The 22,715-nt window shown below is 43.7% G+C and overlaps 1 protein-coding gene across 1 annotated transcript in view; it reads left to right on the plus strand.

The window, feature by feature from the left end:
* The window catches only part of pvrl2l (PVR cell adhesion molecule related 2 like), a 176,726-nt gene that overhangs the window by 140,192 nt on the left and 13,819 nt on the right, over positions 1-22,715 (plus strand). Inside the window, exons 4-6 of the mRNA XM_076106023.1 lie at positions 1,799-2,092; positions 7,126-7,243; positions 7,786-7,934. Of these exons, the coding sequence (XP_075962138.1) occupies positions 1,799-2,092; positions 7,126-7,243; positions 7,786-7,934 (561 nt within the window). The remainder of the gene's footprint in view (positions 1-1,798; positions 2,093-7,125; positions 7,244-7,785; positions 7,935-22,715) is intronic.

The following is a 22,715-nucleotide window of genomic DNA, read 5'->3' on the forward strand; positions in this document are numbered from 1 at the left end:
CCAACACAAACTCTGTGACTATGACAGATGTCAGCTGTCCCATGTGAATGCCACCTTAATTCAACAACAGCCGGCTTCACACTCGGTTACAAATCTTCACGCTTGGCAGATATGCCTGACTTGTTTATGATTCAAACTGGCAATCTTCCAGTCACGGGCCTTGATCTGTAGCTGCTTGCCAAGGCGAAAAGAAAAGTCTTAGAAAAGTGTTGAATTCAAGTTAGAGCAGGCATCTGTCTCGCCAAAGGGTCCTCAGCATCCCTGGGACAGTGTTTCAGAGCAAATGTCTCGCTGAAGGAAGGCCAGCAAATGTAAGGGGGAGTGTAGAAAAGTTTATAAATGCAAATCTTTAGTTATAAAAAAACACTCAGCAAAATGCAAATTGAATAATTGAATTGAAAGCATGTGGTGAATATGATTTCTACAGAAATGTGTTCACCTTTTAAGCTTTCTAAGTGCTTGGTTTCATAAACCAAACACACCTCATACAGCGAACTGTGTTTGGAAACAATGTATGTCTCCCTGTCAGTCTCTGGCATTCAGCCTATTGATAATACCAAAGGGCTGGGGGGGGGCAGTTTTCATTCAGCTGCATTAGCATAGCTTTATAATTTCTCTGTGCGGACAATGCATCGACTGATGTGAGAAATATGCCTGGCTCCACATCTTTGACACGAATAGACGGTTTCTTGGATGAAAAACAATTGATCCAATGAGCGACTAACAATTTGCCAATCAGCGCCACGGGGGGGACAAACGCCATCGTTGCCAAGCGCTGACACGTCAAGACATTTTTGAGACGGCACGTCTTCTCGATTTCCCCAAACAGTTCATTTTTACTTAACTCCTCTTGACCTTAAACCCCAACACAAGTAGTATGTTGGCTTGGCTAAGCTTAGGTGTTTACTTAAAATGAAGTAAGATTCAGGCGGATACGTAGGTCCCTAGTGATCAGTTTGGGGAAATTGAATCTTCCTCCCTCACAGAAATCGGTTAGAGTGGAGGCAATAGTACAGCATGGCACTTTGTTGAGATATTTGCAGCCCAGCAGTAGCAGAAAACGTCCAACCATTTTCAAAATGAATGGAAATATAAACTTTGGATAGTGATGACTTCTTTCAACAAAGAACACAGAAAGACCAATTTCTCCACCAACAGTAAAAATAATTGCCTGACTTTTCCTGAAGTTAAGTCTTTCAATTTTCACTATGTCCATCAAATCTCTGTAAACCCACAGCCACATAAAACGGATTGAAAGGCATTAATGGGGGAAATCTACTAAATCTCATCCAGCAGGAGAAAACAGTAAATTGAAACACTTGACATCACGAAATAATGGAATTCACTGACATTTACGGATTGATTGATAGTGTGTCAGAAGTAGTTTTTTTCTTTTCCATTTTAATGGACATTGCCCCTTTGTAGGACGAGTCCAGTTCGATTTAACGAAGCTCATGTGATGGTAGAAGGAACAGCAATGTTTTTCAAATCACTGCTGTAATGTGAAAGCCTCTCACTGTAACTGTTGGTATGTTTGATCTGTCTCTTAAATTGGGGTGACCACCTGCAAAGAAATCTAGGAGGATGAAGCTCACTGGAAACCTGTTGGTTAATGTCAAAACATGCATACGAATTGTGCCGAAGACAAAAGGCTGTTATTCTTACCATTCAATGGGCTTTGTTTTGGAATATTTTAAGAGCACACTGGCTGACATGCACAACAAAACTGATTGAACTCCCTCCTCTGCTAACCCTTTCTCCCCCTTTCCCGCCTCTCTCCCCCGTCCTCTGCCCCTAGCCAAGCCTAAGAACTCCGCCAACGTTGTGACCGTCCAGGCCGGCTCCAAGTCGGTGGTGGTGGCCCAGTGCGAGGCGGTGGACGGCAAACCGGCGGCCACCATCAAGTGGCTGGCATCGGTCGGAGGCAACCACTCGACCAGCACCACGAACGGGCCGGACGGCACGGTGACGGTACGCAGCGAGTACCGGCTGGTCCCCACGCCGGCGGATAACGGCGGGGAGGTGACCTGCATGGTCAACCAGAGGACACAGGAGCAGCCGTGGGTTTACCCTGTCAAGCTCTCGGTGGAATGTAAGGACATTTATGTTCACATAATAATGTCCACTTGGACATAAAACACAAATGATGCCTGACTTTAAGGGATACTTTTTTGTTACTATGTGTCACGGGTCCAATCGAGGATCCAAATAACTTAGCTGGATCCAAAAGAGCCAACTGTTAACAACTTCAGACACAGATCAGTGCCTCGCCAGAGTCTTTAGGCCTGTACTTTGGGAGGCACCTGCAAACACACACACACATCCTCCTCTTCTGAAACACTTCCAAATCACTTCTCTAATCATCTAAATAACAAAAAAACAACATCTGGTCTATTTGCTGTAAAATCTGAGAACACATTTTCTGTTTTGCATAGTTTAAACACTGTGGGAGTAACACAGGAATACAAATGTGTTCATTTGTTGTAAAAGTCATTCTTTCTCTAATGCATGGCTGTGTAACGGCCCATGAAGTACTTGACCGTCTTCAATAAGGCAGAGGCAAGAGTCCTGAGATACAATATGTATTGTGATACAGCCATTCAATATATTGCAATATATTATTTATTTATTTTCAATCTAATTTTCGTAGATTGTTTCGAGTTTTTTTTAGATTAAGTATAAAATACAAAAACTTGGGCAATTTAAAAAGTTTATTGTTTCTAAAGCAAAACGTTCTGAAGAATTGACATAAATAAGAAAGAATAGCAATTCAAACAATTCATTATTTTAATGACCAGTTCTGTTTGAATATCACCATGCCAATCACGACACATCTTCAGGTAGAGACAAGCATGTTTTGCCAATGTTAGCTAGCTGATGTTCCCTTGATACAGTCAGCCAATGATCGCTTTTTGAAACTAAAAAGTGATGTGAAACCTGGGCCAGTAAAATATCCAAAGCGTGTGGTGAGGAAATAAAATATCTGATGTTTGGGAAGGTGGGTCAGAAGTGGGCCTTAAGTAACAATATATTGAAAGTCCCATAGTATAAAGAACACACCATCATATGCATGGAATGTACAGTGGGATCTGCATTTGCATTTATCACAGGCCCTGTAACATCCAACGTCATAGCACTACTTTTAAAAAAATCTGAGCCGCTGTCTCCCGGGAATCTTTGCATGTAAAGTACACTGCACTGATTTATTATAGGGGCAGGCCATAATGCAATCGGCTGCACTTTCTACTAGATAACTAGAGCTTAAAGGATAACTTCAGTATGTTTCAACCTGGACCCTATTCCCCCATGTTTTTGTGTCTAGGAGACTAATGGTTAATAAGATTTTGAAAGTGGTCCAGTATTGAGGGCGAACGCTGCAGCCAGCTAGCTGCCAAACGAGCTACGAGGGCAAGTAAGCAGCGTCAATGTAACGTTACGTTGCCACTGACAGGCTCAGGTTGTTCAAAGACCTCATCCACATTGTCAAAATCATCTAAATATTCAGTCATGACATTGAACATCTTTGAGATAACACTAAGCTACACTTTCAGTTCTCAAACAAAACAAACTACCCGGTTGGCACTTCCACCTGTGTCTTCCGGCACTTGTCACCTCGCGAGATTTAACAAATTGACTTCTTCTTAAGTGACTCTCATCATAATGTCAGACAATTATAATAACAATCAGAGCCTGTCATGGCAAAAACAAACTTTTAGTGCAGATAAATGGCGGTGCCAGCTAGCCCTGATAGGATTGCATTGCAGGCATTTGACAGAATACTGAACCAACTTCAGAAATTGTTGTCCCTATTAGTCAATTAGACACAAAAAACATTGGAAAATAGGGTCCAGGTTGAAAAATACCAAAGTTACCCTTTAATCCCTCCCCTAAAACCAACTGTGCTTTTGCTAAAGTTGTTCTAAACCTTTGTTTTACAACCACATGACCTTAGTTAGCCAATCCATTAACTGATACAATTGTAGTAAATTAAATGGCATGCATGCGTTAGTCAGCCTACCAGTATGGCAATCCATCCACCTTTCCTTCTCAGTGTGATTAGCTGCACAACAACAGGGCGGTGTGCACCGCATTAACTGCAGCATCCTTCAAGGTGTTTGTGTTTCTCCTTAGTTGTTCATTTTAAAGCAGACTGTGACAGAATGCTGTGATTACGCTCAGTGTGATGGCAGACGAAAACAGATGCCTGTGTTAACACCCAATCCTACGCCTACGCACCAACTTTAAGAAACAGCTCTTTAAAAAAAGGAAGTTGCATATTATGTTGGCACTTCTCACCTTTTTACTTTCGGGCGTATTGAAAATCAAGGCACATGTTAACACACACACACACACACACACACAATGCTTTCATCTAATCCATTAATTTTAATGGGATCAAGATATTAGACAGGTTCAGCGTAGCTTTACAGAGATTTAGGGATGCTGGCGGCAGTGTCTCAATTGTGTGACCTCGCTGCCGTTTACCGCAAAAATTGTCTTTGTTCAGCCTCTTCTTATAATCTGCATTTTTTAGATGACACACAAACACACATATAATCAAACTGCCTGTCAAGTTGCGGTGGGAAATAACATGAAATACATATTAGCAACTCCTCTAGATGAGCAGAAGACCCTCGGCTGCACGCACATTCGTACATGGGGTTAAGCCCGCACATCAAGCTGTCAAATTCTCTTTAATGGCTTCAAAGTTACATACAAACACATACTGTGCGTCTCTGTGTATGTGATCAGATTTAGCATCTATGTTTGTGCTGTATTTGCAAGCGTGGGCGAATAAAAATGATGTATACACCATACATATGGCTGAGGGATCACACTTATCAAGCTGTCTGTATGTTGGCTGTATTTGTACTTACTGTACGCCCTTTTCGAGACACGCAGTATTATTCTCTACACCTAACGTTAACCTAACTCTTTAACCCTTAAAACCGGCTGGTTTTAAGAATCGAGGTGACCGCCGGGCAAAAGTGTCCCCACTCTGAACATTGGTCCCCACAAAGATAGAAGCACCGGAGCGTGCACACACACTCCTCGCGGTGTATGTGTTAGTTTAGTGATGGCGTGAGGGATCGTGTCTCCTGTCCCCTGTGTAACTCAGATCAGCTTTTATAGGTCAACGCTCTCTATGAGGGAAACACACTCACACACACACACACACACTCATGACACCGCACACTTAACCTCCCACAGACCGTCCTCTCCTCACACTCCTGTCTCCGTCTCTCCTTGTCAGTCTCTCTCTCTGCGAAGGGAAAAGAGAGCTAAGCGTTTTCTGTTCTGCCTGTTTTAACTTCCGACACACATAGCTTTGGTTTTGCCTTCACTGTAAAGTAAGACTCTTGTGAGAGTGACGCTAACTGATTTTCACTTCCTTTCGCTATAAGAGTGCTGTGATTTTTTGGGGGAGAAAAGCTCTTTCAGCTAGGTGGGCTATAATGTCTCCACGCCGGCGACAGCTGTGGCCAGAGGGACGGCGTTCTCGGGTTGTCCTTCCGTCCACACAAACGTCTAGCTAATTCTCGTGAACACGATATCTCAGGACCGCCTTGAGTCAGGGGTCGGCAATTATTTTTCCCAAGGGGCCACATGAGGGCCCAGCTCCGGCGTAAGCTTGGCATGCTGGAAGAAACACGTCGGGCTGAGTCCGGGCTGAGACTCTGGATGAATTACGCGACAGAATCGGACCAAATACACGGGCCCGATTCTGGCTGCCGACACTGCCGTTATTGGGATTGCAGTGACGCTGCTGCTCGTACGCATCCACGAACATACTAAGGTATGTAAATTGAGATAAAAAACAGCAGCAGTCGCCTTCAAAATAAAAGCAATGCAGCTGCATGTTGTACAATTATTTACGTTTTATTCATAATTTCCCATTGACGTCCCGCGACAGCCAACGGGCCGGATATGGCCCGTTGGCTGTACAATGCCCAGGTCTGCCTTCAGTGAATGTCTTCAAATGTGGCACAAACATCCACCTCGACTCAAGGATGAACTGATTAGATTCTGGGTGGTCACAATTTTCTTTTTCTTTTTTCAAATCACTAAATCATTTTTGGGCCGTAACTCAACTTCTAGTTTACTCAGGATTCAGCGTAGCTTACACACACCTATGCAACATTTTGACACAGATTAATATAACAATAAGAGTTTTACGAAGACAGTAATCATGTTTACTCTCAATCCTCTACCTCGGCCTTACAGCCCCGCTGATCTTTAAAGCTTTCTGATTGTTTTTGTTTTTAACTAGATGTTGTGTGAAGATATCAAAAACGTGAATTCTTGATTTCTTCATCTCATGTCGAGCCTCATGACGAATTATAACATATCTGGTATGGAATTAATCTGCAGATGCTTTTTCTACTTAAGACGTCGTTGCCCCCACCGGCCAGTTAAGAGGAGTGAGTAGTCAGCAGACAATGACGGCAATAACATTTGTTTTTTAAATGTGAATCACCACAACCACGAGAAGTCCTTGAGTGTCCAGTCATAAATGACCACAAAAAATGTAGTATGTGAGATTAGCCTTGGACAGACAGACAGATACATACACGTATGCACACACACACACGCACAACCAAAAGCATGATCTCCCCACAGGCTGGTGGAGATAATTATGAAAGGTCTTACATTTTGAGATGATGCCAGGATCTAACGCTACATATTTAAACATAAAATCAATTGTTCTTCCCTCATTTTAAAGACTTCTGTGTGTTTGGCCCCGCTTCTCCACAGACCTCGCTCTGGCGATTCTCCCTACGGAATAACAGGATTCAGCCTTGAACACCATGAACAAATATTATCCATGACGCTAAGCTCAAGAAAGTCTTATGATCTCTGCGAGCCAGAATCTAGACGAAAGCCTGCCCGTCCCTGTTTTTAGCCCACGGTCGACACACAACACATATTGACTGAGATGAGGAGAGGAGGCTTTTTTTTTCACACAATCAACTTTGACGAACTGTTGTAATTGAAAAACAAGATGAATGCAAGTTAAAACAACAGTAAGAAGAGAAGACACTGACGCTGGACACTTGTGTTGTGACTGTGACTGTCATTAACAGGAAATCGAAATAACATCCCCCATCCCTCTCTCTCTTTCAGACCCCCCCTCTGTGTCCATAGAGGGCTACGACAACAACTGGTACGTTGGCCGGTCAGACGCCGTGCTGCTCTGCATGGCCAACGGCAACCCGGCGCCCACCACCGTCACCTGGACCGCGTAAGAATCTTTTATCTGTCCACGTTTAAATCTCTCTCCACCTCCCTCGGAGAGAGAGCGGCGGAGTTCCTAAATGTTGCTATAATCCCGACAGAAGCTTGCACGACCACAGCTCCTCTTTAATGATCATTTTCTCAGTCGTTTTGTGATAAACACAAACGCTCTCAACATCTCATCGTGATGGACAGATGGCATGCTTTGCTTTGTGCATGTTTTTTTTTGTTTTTTTTGATCGAGCAGGGAGACAGAACGGCTGTTCACGTCTGTGATTTGGCTCACATGAATGCTGTCTTTGAATATCACTCTTGTTTTTCATCTCAAATTTTTCCCATCTTTCTCTTCTTTTCCTCTCCCCCTCTGTCTTTTTGTTTTCTTCTGCTTCATCTTATTTCATCCAATATCTTAAAACATACGCTCTCTGTTTTTCCCCCTCCCTCTGTACTGTTTTTTCTCTTTTCTGCTGTTACCCCACATTTCTCCTGTCCTCTTCTTCCTCTCCCTCCATCTTACCCACCTCACTTTCCTGCTCCCTCCCCCTCCAGGGCGTCTGGCGCTCTGCCGGACACGGTGGAGGTGAGCGGCAACAAGTTAACGGTGAGGAAGGTGGACGACGCCGTCAACACCACTTTCATCTGCGAGGTCAAGAACAAGCACGGCGCCAGCCGGCACCAGATCACCACCATCGTCATCGGTGAGTCCCGTCGGATGGCGAGCTCTCTCACACACACACACACACACACACACACACACACACACACACACATACTCGTTGGACGTTTCACAGATGCACAAAACATGATGAAGATGCACACAACATCATATCAAACACAATGAGAAAATCCACTCAAACAGCATGCGACCACTGCCTGACCACACACACACATTGCATTACATTACAGTCATTTAGCAGACGCTTTTATCCAAAGCAACTTACAATTCTACACCGTAGGCACAGCTACAGGAGCAATTTTGGGGTTAAGTGTCTTGCTCAAGGACACATCAACATGAGACTAGTGGAGCCGGGTATCGAACCGCCGATCCTCTGATTGAAGGACGGCCCTGCTCTCCACTTCGCCTCAGTCGCCACACACACACACACTGAGAATCACACGAGTTGGCTAATGCTACTCCACACATTATCTCCTGCACACACACACACTCGAATGTGCCCATACACACAGGCGCACACCGCTCCTCAGAAATGCAGATACACTTGCACACATGCCTGCACAGAAACATAGATCTCTCTTTCGCACACACATGCACACACACACACATGCTGTACTCATGCTGGGATCAGGGCTGATCTGGGAGCTGCAGGGACACTGGTTCTTTCTCTCAATCTTCAATTTTTTTTTTACGTCTCTTCCTCCTCCTCGCCTGCCGGCCTTTCAGCAAAGCAGCAGTCGGCAGAGGCTTTTCGATTGACCCTTTTTTCCTCCCACAGCAGGGCCGAATCGCAGGACAAGGGCCAACTCTCAAATATCTTTCTGACATCAGATCGAAAAAAGCACTCTCTTGAAATCGGGGATCTATGCGGCCACCGAGAAACCGAAGCTCGGCTGGACGTAAATAAAATAAAAAAACATGAATGTAGGCTCATGAGTGCGAGAGTAGGCCCTCGCCGCGGCGTTCTGGCCCTGCGGTGGAGGCAACGGTGTCGGGATTGTTTGGAGGGGTTTCTAAAATTCTCCCGAGGGGCTTGAAGTTGGTGTGAGCCAGTTTGCACAGGTTTGCTTTTCCTTCTCTTTTTCCTTGTTTCCCTTTCTTTGCATTCACTATTTTTCTTTCTTTTTTTTGGCATAACAACTAACAGCTCCGAATCTCTTTTCAGTTTTCTCTCCTCTTTTACCCTTCTGCTGTGGTACGAGTATGCCGTTCGGGTCGTGCATGCACTCTCCTTCTCTCTGCTGGGTCTTGACTTTTGACGTTTGTAGTCCTCTGATTCGGCTGCTGTTGCAGTCTGGTTTTCACTTTTCCCCCGTGCTCTCTGACGCTTTCACATATTGACCCGACACACACAAACCCAGGAACATGCTGAAATGCCTCACTGCACATCAGCAGGCAGGCCTCCAAGCCTGTTAACAGTGTCTTTTTTTATTTTTTCATCGCTGTGTGTGTGTGTGTGTGTGTGTGTGTGTGTGTGTGTGTGTGTGTGTGTGTTACCACACTCCACACTGCCTGCTTGACTGGTCAAAACGCTTTCCTTCCTTCAACTCTTTTTTTTTTTTGTTTTATTGTTTGGATGAATTACTTGGAGTAATCACCATGCTGAGGTTACAACACAACACCTTCCAACTCTTTCACCGGCGTCGGAGGGAGAGCTACATTTAGAAAATCCGTGGGAAATCGGAGCCGGAGATTTGAATTGTCTCCTCTGAGGAACAAAGATGCTTTGTAGTCGGGCAGTGTGTTGGGAGGGATGTGTGGGAGGTTCACAAGTGGCTAAGCCGCTACTGTTCTCGCTGGAAGCGCAGCAGTGTGACTGACTCAGAGTATCAGGGAAGGTACGTAAGCTTAACACGAGGAAAATGCTTCACATGTTAAAGTCTCCACACGTTACTCACAAAACACACACACACACACACACACTTTGAGCACTTTGAGGGCCCGCACATGTTTTATGCTTCCAAGTACCTGAGATCCGTTGTGATCCATCCTCCTCTGTGTTAAACGCGTCCTTGGTGTTCCACCGTTTGCTTGAGTTCAATCCCTGGATGTGTATAAAGTATCTGTCGGTTTTAACGCGTATAGAAGCCGAGTGCCAGGACTCGAAGCTGGCAAGGCGTGGGCTTTTGCTGAGTGAACAATCAAAACACGGTAGCTTTTCCGTACCGTTTTTGTTTCAGCGTTCTGGCCGACACGCTCAGCCGAAGCGACTCCCCACGAGCACATAGGGGATTAGTACATTGCTCAAGGACACTTTGACCCAGCTTGACTCACTAGAGCGACTTTGGGCTATTGTGGGGCCTGTGTTTTTACACTGCGGCGTCCGCATGTATGTTATTCTAAGAAATCCCCACTTTGTGTGAAGATGAACTGGTGGACAATGGAAAATGGGACTTTTGAGTTTGACTAGCTGACCATAGAGTCTGATATTTAAGCCTTCTAGAAACAAATGCTGCAACCTTAAGGCCTTTTTTTTGCACGTCAATATATTGTTTCAAACTGTTTTTGTCATGAGTACTTTCACACAGAACGAGAATATTGCACAGCAAAAAAATACCCAATTTTTATCCAGAACAAGGTTGATTTGTCTGAGCTTTCGCACCGCAAATACAAGCATCAACCAATCACATTGTGTGGAACAGACACGTTCAAAACTTGCACTATAGTGTACAACAACACTGAGGTTCTGCAGTCTTAACCAAGATGGAAAATGTAATAACTCCTTTTGACCTTGACAAAGGCAGCGCACACCAGATCCACTCCTTTACCTTTCACAATAAAAGCCCACTCAGAGCATTTCCCCTGAAGGAAACTCAACAAAATATCCAACAATATACCTAAGACAGATTGCCAGACGCTGAGTCAGTAGTATGGTAGTCGGTCCTCTGCCTGAATGAAAAACTATTCGAACCTTTTACTGAAAAAGTGTTGCAACACATCGCTGCTGGTATTTGCAGGCGAGTATTTAGCATTTTTGTGTCGTTTATAGGTCACGCCCCCAGTGTGTGAAGGCCTTTAGACTATGAACGCTATGCTAGGATTTACACAGTGAATTGACCATGCCTATGTGTCTGTCCATGTGAAAATAAACATACATTTTATTTAAAAAAAAAACTTAGCCACGACACTAGAGTTATATAAAGTGTTTAATGGCCACATTGGTCCTGTGAAGATCATGTTAATACCTACTAGCGTAAATGTACTTCATAGAATCATGTCCTATAATCAAAATGAATCGGGCAATCAGTTCAGGCATCTTTGTCAGTTCAGGCATTAGCCCAAATCTGAAGGCAGCCGACCAGGAATAGTGCCAACAATTTCGATGGCGAGTGAATACCAAAAACAACTACATCATTTTAATTAGGAGAGACAAGTGATTGAAGAGAAGGGTAATTGTTTATTATAACGGATGATGTGTGATAATAAAAGTTGACAGAAAGTCTTTGGTGCTTAGACTCTACGGGGAGATTTGTAATCGATGGCCGTCCGCTCTGAGCAGCAGCAAGATGAATCCAGTCCAGACCCTGGTGGTGGTGGTGGTGGTGGTGGCTGATGATTCCACTGAGACTGGGAGGCTGAGGAGGGCTGATGAAAACCAGAGGGGGGGGGGGGGGGGGGTGTAGGGGCAGGTGTAACATGAATCATGAACGTACTAGAGGCAGAGATACAATAAGAAATAGCAGCAAGGTGATAGGCTAACAATAGAGGTGTGTCGCTGTGCTGTTGGATAGAACAGTTAAGAACAGTTGATGTCACGAACGACAGTCCCGAACAATGACACGAAAATGTGTGACAAGTGACAGGATGTATGAGGAATAAACTACAGGCCTAAGCATGTAAAAGAATAGTCCTCCTGACTAAACCTGATGGCGTAAATGTCTGAAAGACTCATTCTGTTGAATGTTTGCATGATATGGAAGACACCAAGTGAATTCAGCAAATGAGCTCCTAAACTAAACTCTAGCAACCGGATTGCTGACCCAACTATACCTTTTTGTGCTTGTGCCTTGAAAGATTTTATAGACTTATTTTGTACTTTGACCTACGAAAAGTAATGCCGCCTACTCCGTATATAAGCCACGTGTTGTTATATTTAAAATTCATCTGGTAACATAACAGCACTGAAACTGTTATATTTGTCGTGTGGACCTTTTTTATTTGTCTTAAGTCACCCACTCACAAGGCCCCACTCACCTTAATGAACCTTGGTGCATTGCATTTCCTACAGCTGATTCACAATCTGAGACAGCACTGAGAGCTAAACACAGCAAGACATTTAGAAATATGACATAGGTGTATATATTATTATTTATCTGATCATTTAAGCGTTTATATGATAAACATTCCATTCATTATATACTTCGTTCTACTCCTTTTCATATAGTATTTATTCATGTACTTTATTGAGAATTTGCTGCACATTTTTACCGTTCATTTGATTAATATCTCCGCCGGGGAATCGTGTGTGTGTGTGTGTGTGTGTGTGTGTGTGTGTGTGTGTGTGTGTGTGTGTGTGTGTGTGTGTGTGTGTGTGTGTGTGTGTGTGTGTGTGTGTGTGTGTGTGTGTGTGTGTGTGTGTGTGTGTGTGTGTGTGTGTGTGTGTGTGTGTGTGTGTGTGTGTGTGTGTGTGTACCTCTGTATCTGTTTCTAATCTTTTATTGGGCTGCAGCAGACGGCAGCATAATGTTGTGGGTGGCCAGTCATGGCTGCGTGCTCAAGGACCTCTCGTGGTTGGAGTGACTCACACTTTCTCAATACACCTTTTATTGCCTCTTTTATACTGTACTGCCATTGACCGTCTGCTGACTCCTCAATCACTACTCTTAACCGGCCGTCGGCGGGTAGGGGCCACTAATGTAGAGACAGCTGAGTGCATCGCTGACCCCCAGACACTTGTTTTGGACGGGTATTCGGCTAATAGCTAACCGCTAACAGAACTCCCATCACAGACACTGTTGAGTACGTCGTCGCTGCAACTCAACTGGCAGACAGATTGTTGAGTTTAATTTCGTTTTTTGCCAAGATTGTATGAAATGTCTTATGCATATGTCGCTGCTTGTTTTTGAGTTTGAATTGAAATATTTCAATTGTTTATTGAAATAACAACAATTTATGACTCCTCCATCTGTGCTTTTTCAAATAATAGAATAAAGAAAATTGCAATTACTTTCAAGTAAAGCAGATTGCCCCATCAGGAAAAAACAAATACAATGTGCAATTACTTTGTTAGAACAATAGAACAAAAGTTCTATCTGTGCAAAAAACAACTAATATTTGGCCAAAAATAGCTTATTGTGGCTGCAATTAACCTGTTTTGCACTGAATATCTTTTCAAGATAATAACAATAAAGTGCAACCTGTGCAAAACAAAACAAAATGAGTGCAGATATGTGAGCCATCACGTTGTATCAGTATTAGTGGCTGCAATGAGCTGCTTTCCACTACAAATCTTTTTGGTTGCAGACTTGATACGGCCACTCTCACTTCATGCTCAATGTTGAGCTTAGATCTGTATTTAGTTTTGAGAGAGGCGACCTCACAGAGGTAGGATGTGGCGAAGGGAAGCAGAATGCCCACAGCCCTCTGTCCCATGAGTGGATGCTCCCTCTGCACACCGAGCCAGAACTCACTCAGTGTTTGAGCTGTAAACCTCAGCCTCCGGGTAGAGTCTGACGGCATCTCCATAATGTCTCTTCATTTTGCACACTAAGCTACACATGTGAGTCGCCAAGGATCTTGGCCGTCGCGCAATCGTAACCTGTATGTAACATTTACATGAAAGTACAGGCATTTCGCCATGTATTTATTAATGACTTAGTTTTATGTCTGTGTACTTTGTACTTTTGTAATATGTGAAGTTCTCAATTAAAAAATTCTGCATTTCCCACTGTGCCCCACTAGAGGGGCGTGCCCCACAGTTTGAGAAATACTGAAGTAGACCATTATGGGTTTGCCCCCAACTGACCTTTCTACCGAGCAGCCTGCCGACAATATCAATGCAGTTATCTTCTGTTGGGAGGTGGTAGTCGAAACCCACATAATCACGGCCCGGTGTGCAGCTGAACCGCGCTATACCCAGAATTTGAGAGAAGTTTGTGACTGTAGATTACAACTTTGTTTTATTGTATCATAGAAAGCTGTCAGTGACACAAAAATGGCCTCACCTTCAGTCCTTCAGTAAAACCAAAACCACACCACGTCTTTACATCAGAGTGATCCCACGTTTGTTGAGCTTAGTAATCCACTTGCTGCCGACTGTGGCGGTAGAATCCAGCTCCCGGCGTCAGATCTAAACTGTCAGGCGTGGAAGGCCCCGGCTCTCAATAATGCAACGGTTAATACCCCTGCACTCTGTGTACACGGACCCAGCACGCCCCGCTAATTTCCCCTGCTGAGAGCCGCTAACAGCTCCTCTCTTGTTTCTGTTAAACGCGAGATGAAAGCGCAGCGCTGTCTGGCTTTTTCTGTTGCCGTCAAGCAGCCGCCCCGCGTCACAATTCCTCCTTCGGCTTCCACCGGGGGGCCACGACGTAACGGAGGGAGAAATGTGGGGTTGCATGAGGGAGAAAGAAAACACATCTACACACGTGTATTCTGAGCTCTCAGGAGTAAACTGGTCTCTAAGAGATGTTGCTGTGTTTTACTGATGAGAGTGAAATGTGTATAGCAGCCTCCATAACCGCCACACACGCATATATCCCACCCACATCTCCCATCCGTTCAGGCCCACATGATGCCAGTTATGCATGGCCAGCTCGGTTGCCACATTGCCAGCTGGATCTGCAGAGAGAGAGAGAGAGAGAGAGAGAGAGAGAGAGAGAGAGAGAGAGAGAGAGAGAGAGAGAGAGAGAGAGAGAGAGAGAGAGAGAGAGAGAGAGAGAGAGAGAGAGAGAGAGAGAGAGAGAGAGAGAGAGAGAGAGAGAGAGAGAGAGAGAGAGAGAGAGAGAGAGAGAGAGAGAGAGAGAGAGAGAGAGAGAGAGAGAGAGAGAGAGAGAGAGAGAGAGAGACAGACAGAGAGACAGAGAGAGAGAGAAAAAAAAAAAAAAAAAGCAGAGGGCGATGGAGAAGAGGCAGCAGAAAAGTCCTCCAAAAACTCTCAGGACTGGGCGGAGTTTGAAAAGAAGCAGATTGGCAGGAGGCTGTGACCCTCTCCGTCCTCTACCCCACCGCCTATCGCTCCACCTCCCCATACATCCAGTCCTTTCATGGGGAGTCCAGCTGGGGCTGGGGGGCTGCTGTTGCTGTTCAAACACACACACACACACACACCCCACACAGGCACACACACAGTCACATCTGAGGGGGACCAGCGGAGAAGCATTTCCTGGATTGCCTGCGGCGGGCAAGATAGCTGTCCACCGGAAAAAAGCCACATCGTAGCTTTGCAAACATACACACACACACACACACACTGTTTCACACACACACACACACACACACACACACTGTTTCACGCATGCACACACGCACACACAAATTGGACCATGCAGCTCTTTGCATAAAGTAATCAGATGATCTTGTCATTGGGGAAAAACACTGGCACTAACTCTCCACCGGACATAAACCCCGGGCAACCTCTGTACACACACACACACACACACACACACACACACACACACATACATACACACATACTGTAGTCAGCGATAGTTGCAACAGTAGAATATACTCTGAATATCAGTCAAATATAACTCAATTCATTGCTGCACAAAATTTCTGAATTGACAAATTAGAAGATGAGCATTAGATGCTTGTTTCTGATTGGCTGGCACGTATCCCTTGAAGTAATATGACGTCAAACGAAGAACAAACTAAGAAGCTAAAGGATCATTAGATGATAAGTGACGGGTTCCCAGCTTGCGTTCCTCCTCTTTTGCTTTCCATACAGACTGTTCAGCTGCATTCAGCCTGCTCGGACGTGATTGGTCGATACCACTCGGACTACAAACGAAAACCAGAACGCTTCCGGTACCAAATTCTTGTCCTGTTGCATGCGTGTCACGTTTCATTGCTTACATACAATGTAGAACGCAGAAATGTTTAGTTATATATTTGTTTGCTGAATAAAAATGTTTTTACAATGCATACTTCTGGACCTCCAAGATCCAAAGCAGTCAGACTTTAGTACTGAATGTACGTGTGCTGGTTTGCACACTGTAATTGGTAGCTTGTTACAGGAACCCTGCAAAGATATTCAGGTTGAGCCACCTGACATGAACCTGTAGCTAATTACCATGTCTCGGCAGCCTTTCAGGGCTTTCTGTATTTATGATGTGTTGCCACAGTAACAGACAGGGAATGTTTGCCTGTTTAGACTTCCAGTCACGTTCCATCGGATCTCCACGTCTTGATGGAGCAGGATTTAGCTTCAGCCAGTTTGGGCCTCCGGGCCACAAAAGTGTAGCGTCTGATTGAGCGAAGTTTTCGTCAACGTGCCGTCCTGGTGAACGTCTCCCGGGTGTGGGAGGTGTGGATGGACGTTACGGGTGGTTCTTGTAAATAATTGAACAACATGCACGGAATACAGCTGCATTGCTTTTATTTTGAAGGCGACTACTGCTTTTTTAAAATCTCAATTTAGGTACGTTAGTACATTCGTGGATGTGTGCGAGCAGCAGCGTCACTGCAATCCCAATAATGACAGTGTCGGCAGCCGGACTCGGCCGACGTGTTTCTTCCGGCATGCCGAGCTTACGCCAGAGCAGGGCCAGGTCATGTTGGCTACCTGAGATGTGTTGACTGATGCAGAGCGGACACAGACATCTGAGGCTTTGCTAGCCAAGCTGCAAAAGCAACATGCTCAGAAGATGTTGGTTCTCTTTGGATCGACTGACATATGTGAACAAACATTCTACGTGATGAAGTTTAACAATCCAGATCCAGATCCTCTCTCACTGACCATCACCTGTCAGCTGTCCTTCACATCTCACCTCACACATTCAGCCTGACTTCAGTCACTCGTTCACTGAACTGACAAACAGAAAACGAGGTCATTGGACTAAAAACAATACTGATCAAAGTGCTAATTTGTCAGAAACATGATCCCTGTCAGTGTTCTACTATTATATATGGATATTACATATGTATATTTGTTTGGATCATTATTCCTGCTGCAGATGTTTCAAGCGGAGCTTATTTTTATCTCTTTTACTCTCTGTTGGTAAAATAATAATGTGCAAAGTAACTAGTAACTAAAGCTGCCAGACAAATGTCGTGGAGTAAAAAGTACAATATTTATCTCTGAGATGTGGTGGAGTGGAAGTACAAAGTTGGATAAAATAGAAATACTTAAGTAAAGTACCTTGAATTTGTACATAAGGACAGTACTTAAGCAAATATACTTTCGTTACATTCCACCACTGATCATAATATTTACTCTTACCACTCACAGCTTATCAAAACCATACAATCTACTTTTTATAAAGAGGTGGAATAACATAGAGCAGGATTGAGTTCAGTCTATTGGTCCGGCCCTCCACAACAGTTCCTGTTTCTCAAGTGGCTCCTTGGGTAAAATAATTGCCCACCCCTGGTGTAGATCCTCACAGGATCAGTTAGCGGAGTAATATTTTGTTAATTCAAATCATCTGGCGACATTTTGATGCCTCGCTGGTTTTTACCTTGTTATTGCTACCTGTGTTCCTCGCCTGTCTGCTCGCAAACACGCAGTTCTGATCGAACGAAGCCGCTGGAACAAACAAAAGTGTTGTTGGAGCTTTGCTACCACACAGCATGTTGTATGTTTGTTAATTCATTCCACCAGCATACATCCAGAGCTGATGGGAGCAGTTGAGGAGCAAGAAGTTTAAAAAGTTTGAGGACAAAATTATCAACTGAGACTTTTATCTCTCTCTACTCATACGCTTATAAAAGAAATTTGAATAGAAAAATAGCAGAAAGGTTTAAATTCCGTGTGATTTCAGTCAGCGCAATTACTGATCTCTTATCAGTGCAGTTGCTCAGACAGCTCTGGCGTATCGACATTTTGGCAGAAATGCACTGCGAATGATTTCACACCGATGAGTTTTATTTCCACAGCGCAGCGATTTCCCAATGAAGTTCATCGCCCTAAAAATTAAAAACAAGAAAGTTGGATTTCTCTGACAATTGGCAACAAAGCTGGGGAAATCGGAGAAAGAGCTCTGTTGTTGCCCCCTCGGTGGAGCTGTTGGGGCCGCGGCCACACAGAGGTTACGTCTGTCAGGGAGATACGAGCTGAGAAGAGAGGCTCCAGGCTTCGGCTTATCACACACACACAAATATGGGGGGGTGTGAAGCCTTCCACATAGAGGTGGGGGAGGCTCATATCTGACCTCGGCATCAGCGGCCGCCCAGCGGCGGTAACATCAGTCTATTTCTCTATCTGTCTCACAGCAGGATGACCATCCAGTCAACAGATTAGCGCCTCTGGTGCGGAGCTCAGGAAGAAAGAGGCTGTCTGTGTGTTACATTTCCACTGGCTCAGTTCTGTAGTTCATGATGAGACCTCATTCACTATCTGAGAAAGAGACTGGCCCCAGGCAATCAGTGGAAACCTGGCGGCAACCTCCAGGTCTGAAAAGTGGAGCCGATACTAAAGTGCCTTAAACTGGCATTCTCTCTAATGACTCCTCTGGTTGTATAGAAGTCTATGAGAAAATGACTCTACTTCTCTCTTGATTTATTACCTCAGTAAACATTGTAAACATGAGTTTATGGTCTCATTTCATGAAAGTTAATTTTACACATTTTTAACACCTAAAAATGTCTTATTCAGTGTGCGGTTGGACTTAGCTCCACCCTCTTTTGTCACCTCGGGTTGCAAAAAACCAAGATGGCGACGTCTTAAACCTCAAATGCCTACAGTTTCTGTAGAGCTTAGCTGAATCCACAGGCTGGTTGCATTATGGGTAATGGGAATGTGTCTTGTCATGCCTTGTTTTAATATCTCGACACAATGTGACATTACAGAGCATGATAACTACAACTGAGACATAATTATACGTTATTATTAATGATGGATAATGCACCAAAAATTCTATGTTAGAATTACACACCCTGTGCTTCTTTATTACTATTTTTTTAACATTTAATAATCATACAGACTAAGGATGTTATAGCAAAGGCCCAGATAACACTAAATACACAGTGCAGTTCAACCTCAGGAAATGTTTGGTTCTAAAAACCAACGCTGAATAGAAGTTATTTCCCTGTGTCTGGGTTGTTGAAAGGAGCTCTGGGAGATGCAGGAAACCACAAACTGAAACAGAAAGAGATGAGTGTGTGAGATAATTGGTGAATCCCAACACTTCAGTAAGTAATGATCTGATTTGTCCGGTACAGTTATCAAAGAATAGGACGTAACAGATACTTATTATCCCCCCCGATGCGATGCAGAGGCCACTTTGACTCAGCTAAGTGTTAGTGTTTTAACAAAAAGGGTGGGAGTGGACGCCCTACATGTGCTAGTAATTAGAATGTAAGTGATGTTTATCCTCATTTTGGGGCACGGTGCGTTTTAAATGCGAACCTTTTTGTATATTGAATCAATATGAGAATAAACACGACTTAACTGAACCCCCAGCAATTACTATATAAGTGCTGCACTTCTATGTAAACAGGACAATTGTAGCTAGAAGCAGGGAGAACTCTAAAATGTATTGTGTGCATTATAACGCACACAAATCATAAAAAAGACAAGAAAAGTTATTTTTTTTGCCAAATTTTGGAAAGTACTGGTGTCTTTATACACAATATTTTCCCATTTGCCCTTATTTAAATCATTTGGACCAAGTCGAGACGGCTCTTGCTCTATGGGCCCATAGATGCAGAAGATGGGGGTAATATTGTATCGAGGAAGTCAAAAGAAAGTTGCGCCACTGAGCAGATTGAATAGGGATGAATGGAGCCCCACCTCCAACACTGTATCCGTATCTCTGTCTTTTTAAATGATCTGGGAAGTGAAAACTATTTAATGTTTTGGCAAAATTTTGATGTAATATCCCACTTTAAGCTTATTTTTTTTATCCGTCCCACACGATACGTTGAAGAACTGTTGGATATTTTAAAATGCAAAGATAATTCCAGTCTTTACAGTTTGTGGGTATGATAACGGTGTCATGTTGGTGATTTCTTTTTAAAGAAAACATTCAGAGGGTTAGCTGCTCCAACAAGTAGGAGGAGCTACACCCCGATAACAAGTGAAAGCTGCTATCAAAAACTGGTGATATTTTTGAAAGTATTTCGGTATCGGTGTAAACCACATACTTGTCCTTGAGGAGTAAACTTGTGTTATGTGTAGCAATGGTTGTTTGGCATTTTCATCATTTCTAACATTTCATGATTGACGGTACATTGTACTGCATGTACGGCAACACAGCGTCAGGGGAAGGATAGTTGGTGTGTGTCTCATTATTGAAAGTGCATGTGTGAGCACACCAGCAGCCGCTTGGCCTCCCGAAACACCGCAGCTCTGCTACCTCTGTATTTCTACGCTGATAAAATGTAAAATGTGATTTCGCAGGTTTTCTTTTCTCATGTAAGATTCACTGCTGACTTTGCATGTTGTAATAGAAGGTACAGTTTGTCATCATTCAGCAGAACATGTACACCAGATTGATGCAACCAACACAGCATCCACACCACTTTTGTACTTGGGCAGCAAAAAATGTTACAGCTGCGAATTATATTCCAGGAAGTATATTTAAAGGTCTGATCCAAAGAATTATGTCATTTAATGCTGTTATTAACCCTCTGAACCCCAAAACCAGCCGGCGGGAAAAGCATGTTTTCTTTAAACTGTTTATTATTGCCAGAAGCATTAAAATTGTCATTATCTCATCTAAAATTTTGCCCCAAATAAACCATTTTTTTAACCAGATTCTGTAAGAAACGTTAAATTCTGAGCTCCTAAACGCAACTAGGAAGCCGTGATTGACTCAGCTAAGACCAACAGTCACATGACAACAATTCAGTGAAACTCAGACTGAGTAATTTACCTTGTGTTTTGTTGTGTTTTGTGACTTATACTGCACAAAAGACATGTTTGACTTCTCTCTATATCTAGCCAGGGTTGTGCTGTTTTACTAGAGGTGCAGGACTTGTGTATTGCAGTGAAACATGTGACAGGAGCTGCTTGGGGTTCAGAGGGAAATGAAAGCAAACTGAAGTATAATGAAGGAGGTGGGTATTTGGGGGAATTTCCTGTTCTGCGTGTACATAAACGACACCTAATTAGGAATAGGCCTGTAATTGGCTTAGATTACAAAATACCTCCATAGAGCATAATGGCTGTACATTTTGAAAAGTGGCTGTGTGGTACGGGAACAAATTAGCACAAATAACAGAGGGGATTAGGCCTTTGATTAACTGAAAATGAACAAAAATAGGGTTCGAGAGGTGAAAGCGAAATGAATACGGAGGATGCTGGCTCCCCATAATAAAAGTCTGATTGTTACCAAGTCTCATTGCTAGATTATTTTCCGGGAAGCGAGCCAAAAATTGGTGTTACATGAAGGCAGTTGCGGTACCAGAGACAAAGAATCAAACTGAAAGCCAAGAGCCCACAGGAACAGAGGGCACCTTTTCAAAAGACACAGCAACAGCAGCTCTTCTCTTTAACATTTTACAGGTGTAGTTTATTCGTCAAGGACTACGATTTACACACTAAAGAGGAGGCAGGCAAAACCCACCAAGTGCTGAAATCAAGTAAAGGTCTAGATCACATAAAGCAAATGCGGAGGAAAATGAGCATGAGTCTAACGTCTTTATTTATATGAGACACATTCATATTGTTGTTTATGTGACATCATTTATGTCACTTGTTGTGTATATATACATATATTTGCGATGATATCCCTCCTAACAGGCTCAGTAGGCCGTTAACATCTACTGGTAAGCTTGATCACCGCGGGGACGTTGGGAATTGTTAGGCGACACCCTCTAGTGGCCGCAGTAATCATGAAGGGAACAAAGGAGGAGGTCAAGTGACGTAGTATGGTCAGCGGCAAAGTCTGTAAGGTGGAGGGGGTGGATGGTTATATCAAACAAACATAGAGTTTCACCCAGGAGACTGCAATTCGTGTCCGTTCAGGTAAACGTTGACTCATTATGTCACGGCTCTCATGACAGCCATTCTGTCCGTCTGTCCGTACGCAAGTACCGTCCATTCTCATGAAAGCGATATCTCAAAATTGGCACAAACATTCACCTGGAAGGATGAACTGATTTGACTTTGGTGGTAAAAGGTTACTGTGACCTCACAAAACACATTTTTGGCCATATAACTCAAGAATAAATATGCTAATCACAATAGCACACAAATGTCTAAAAGGAATACAAATCATGATTGGTGGTGGCAATGGTTGGCGGAGGCAATCAACCACTAGGCAGTAATTCTAGTTTCAAGATCAGCGGTTCGATGCTGTAGTCCATATCGATGTGTACTTGGGCAAGACACCTAAGCCCAAATTGCTCTTGGAGGCTGTGCCCTCAGTGTGTGAATGCTTAGATAGTCCTGATGTCCTGGTAGTCCTGGTAGCCCCTGCCATCAGTGTATGAATGGGTGAAAGCAGACATGTAGTGTCAAAGCGCTTCGAGTGGTCGGAAGACTAGAAAACGGCTATACAAGTCCGTTTACCATTTCCACTAAAGTTAACGTACATAACTCACGTGGGTTAAGGTACCTAACTAACACACCTATTTTACCCAAACCGTGACCTTTTCCTTAACCTAACTCAGTAGTTTTGTTAATGCTTACGACGTGTTTAAAGCTGCAGTTTGCTCCGTCTGAAGCATTATAATGGTTAAGAGAGCAACTGGTAAC

Source organism: Anarhichas minor, unplaced genomic scaffold (genome assembly GCF_050575085.1).
Source record: "Anarhichas minor isolate MPS153535 unplaced genomic scaffold, ASM5057508v1 ptg000033l, whole genome shotgun sequence".
NCBI lineage: Eukaryota > Metazoa > Chordata > Actinopteri > Perciformes > Anarhichadidae > Anarhichas > Anarhichas minor.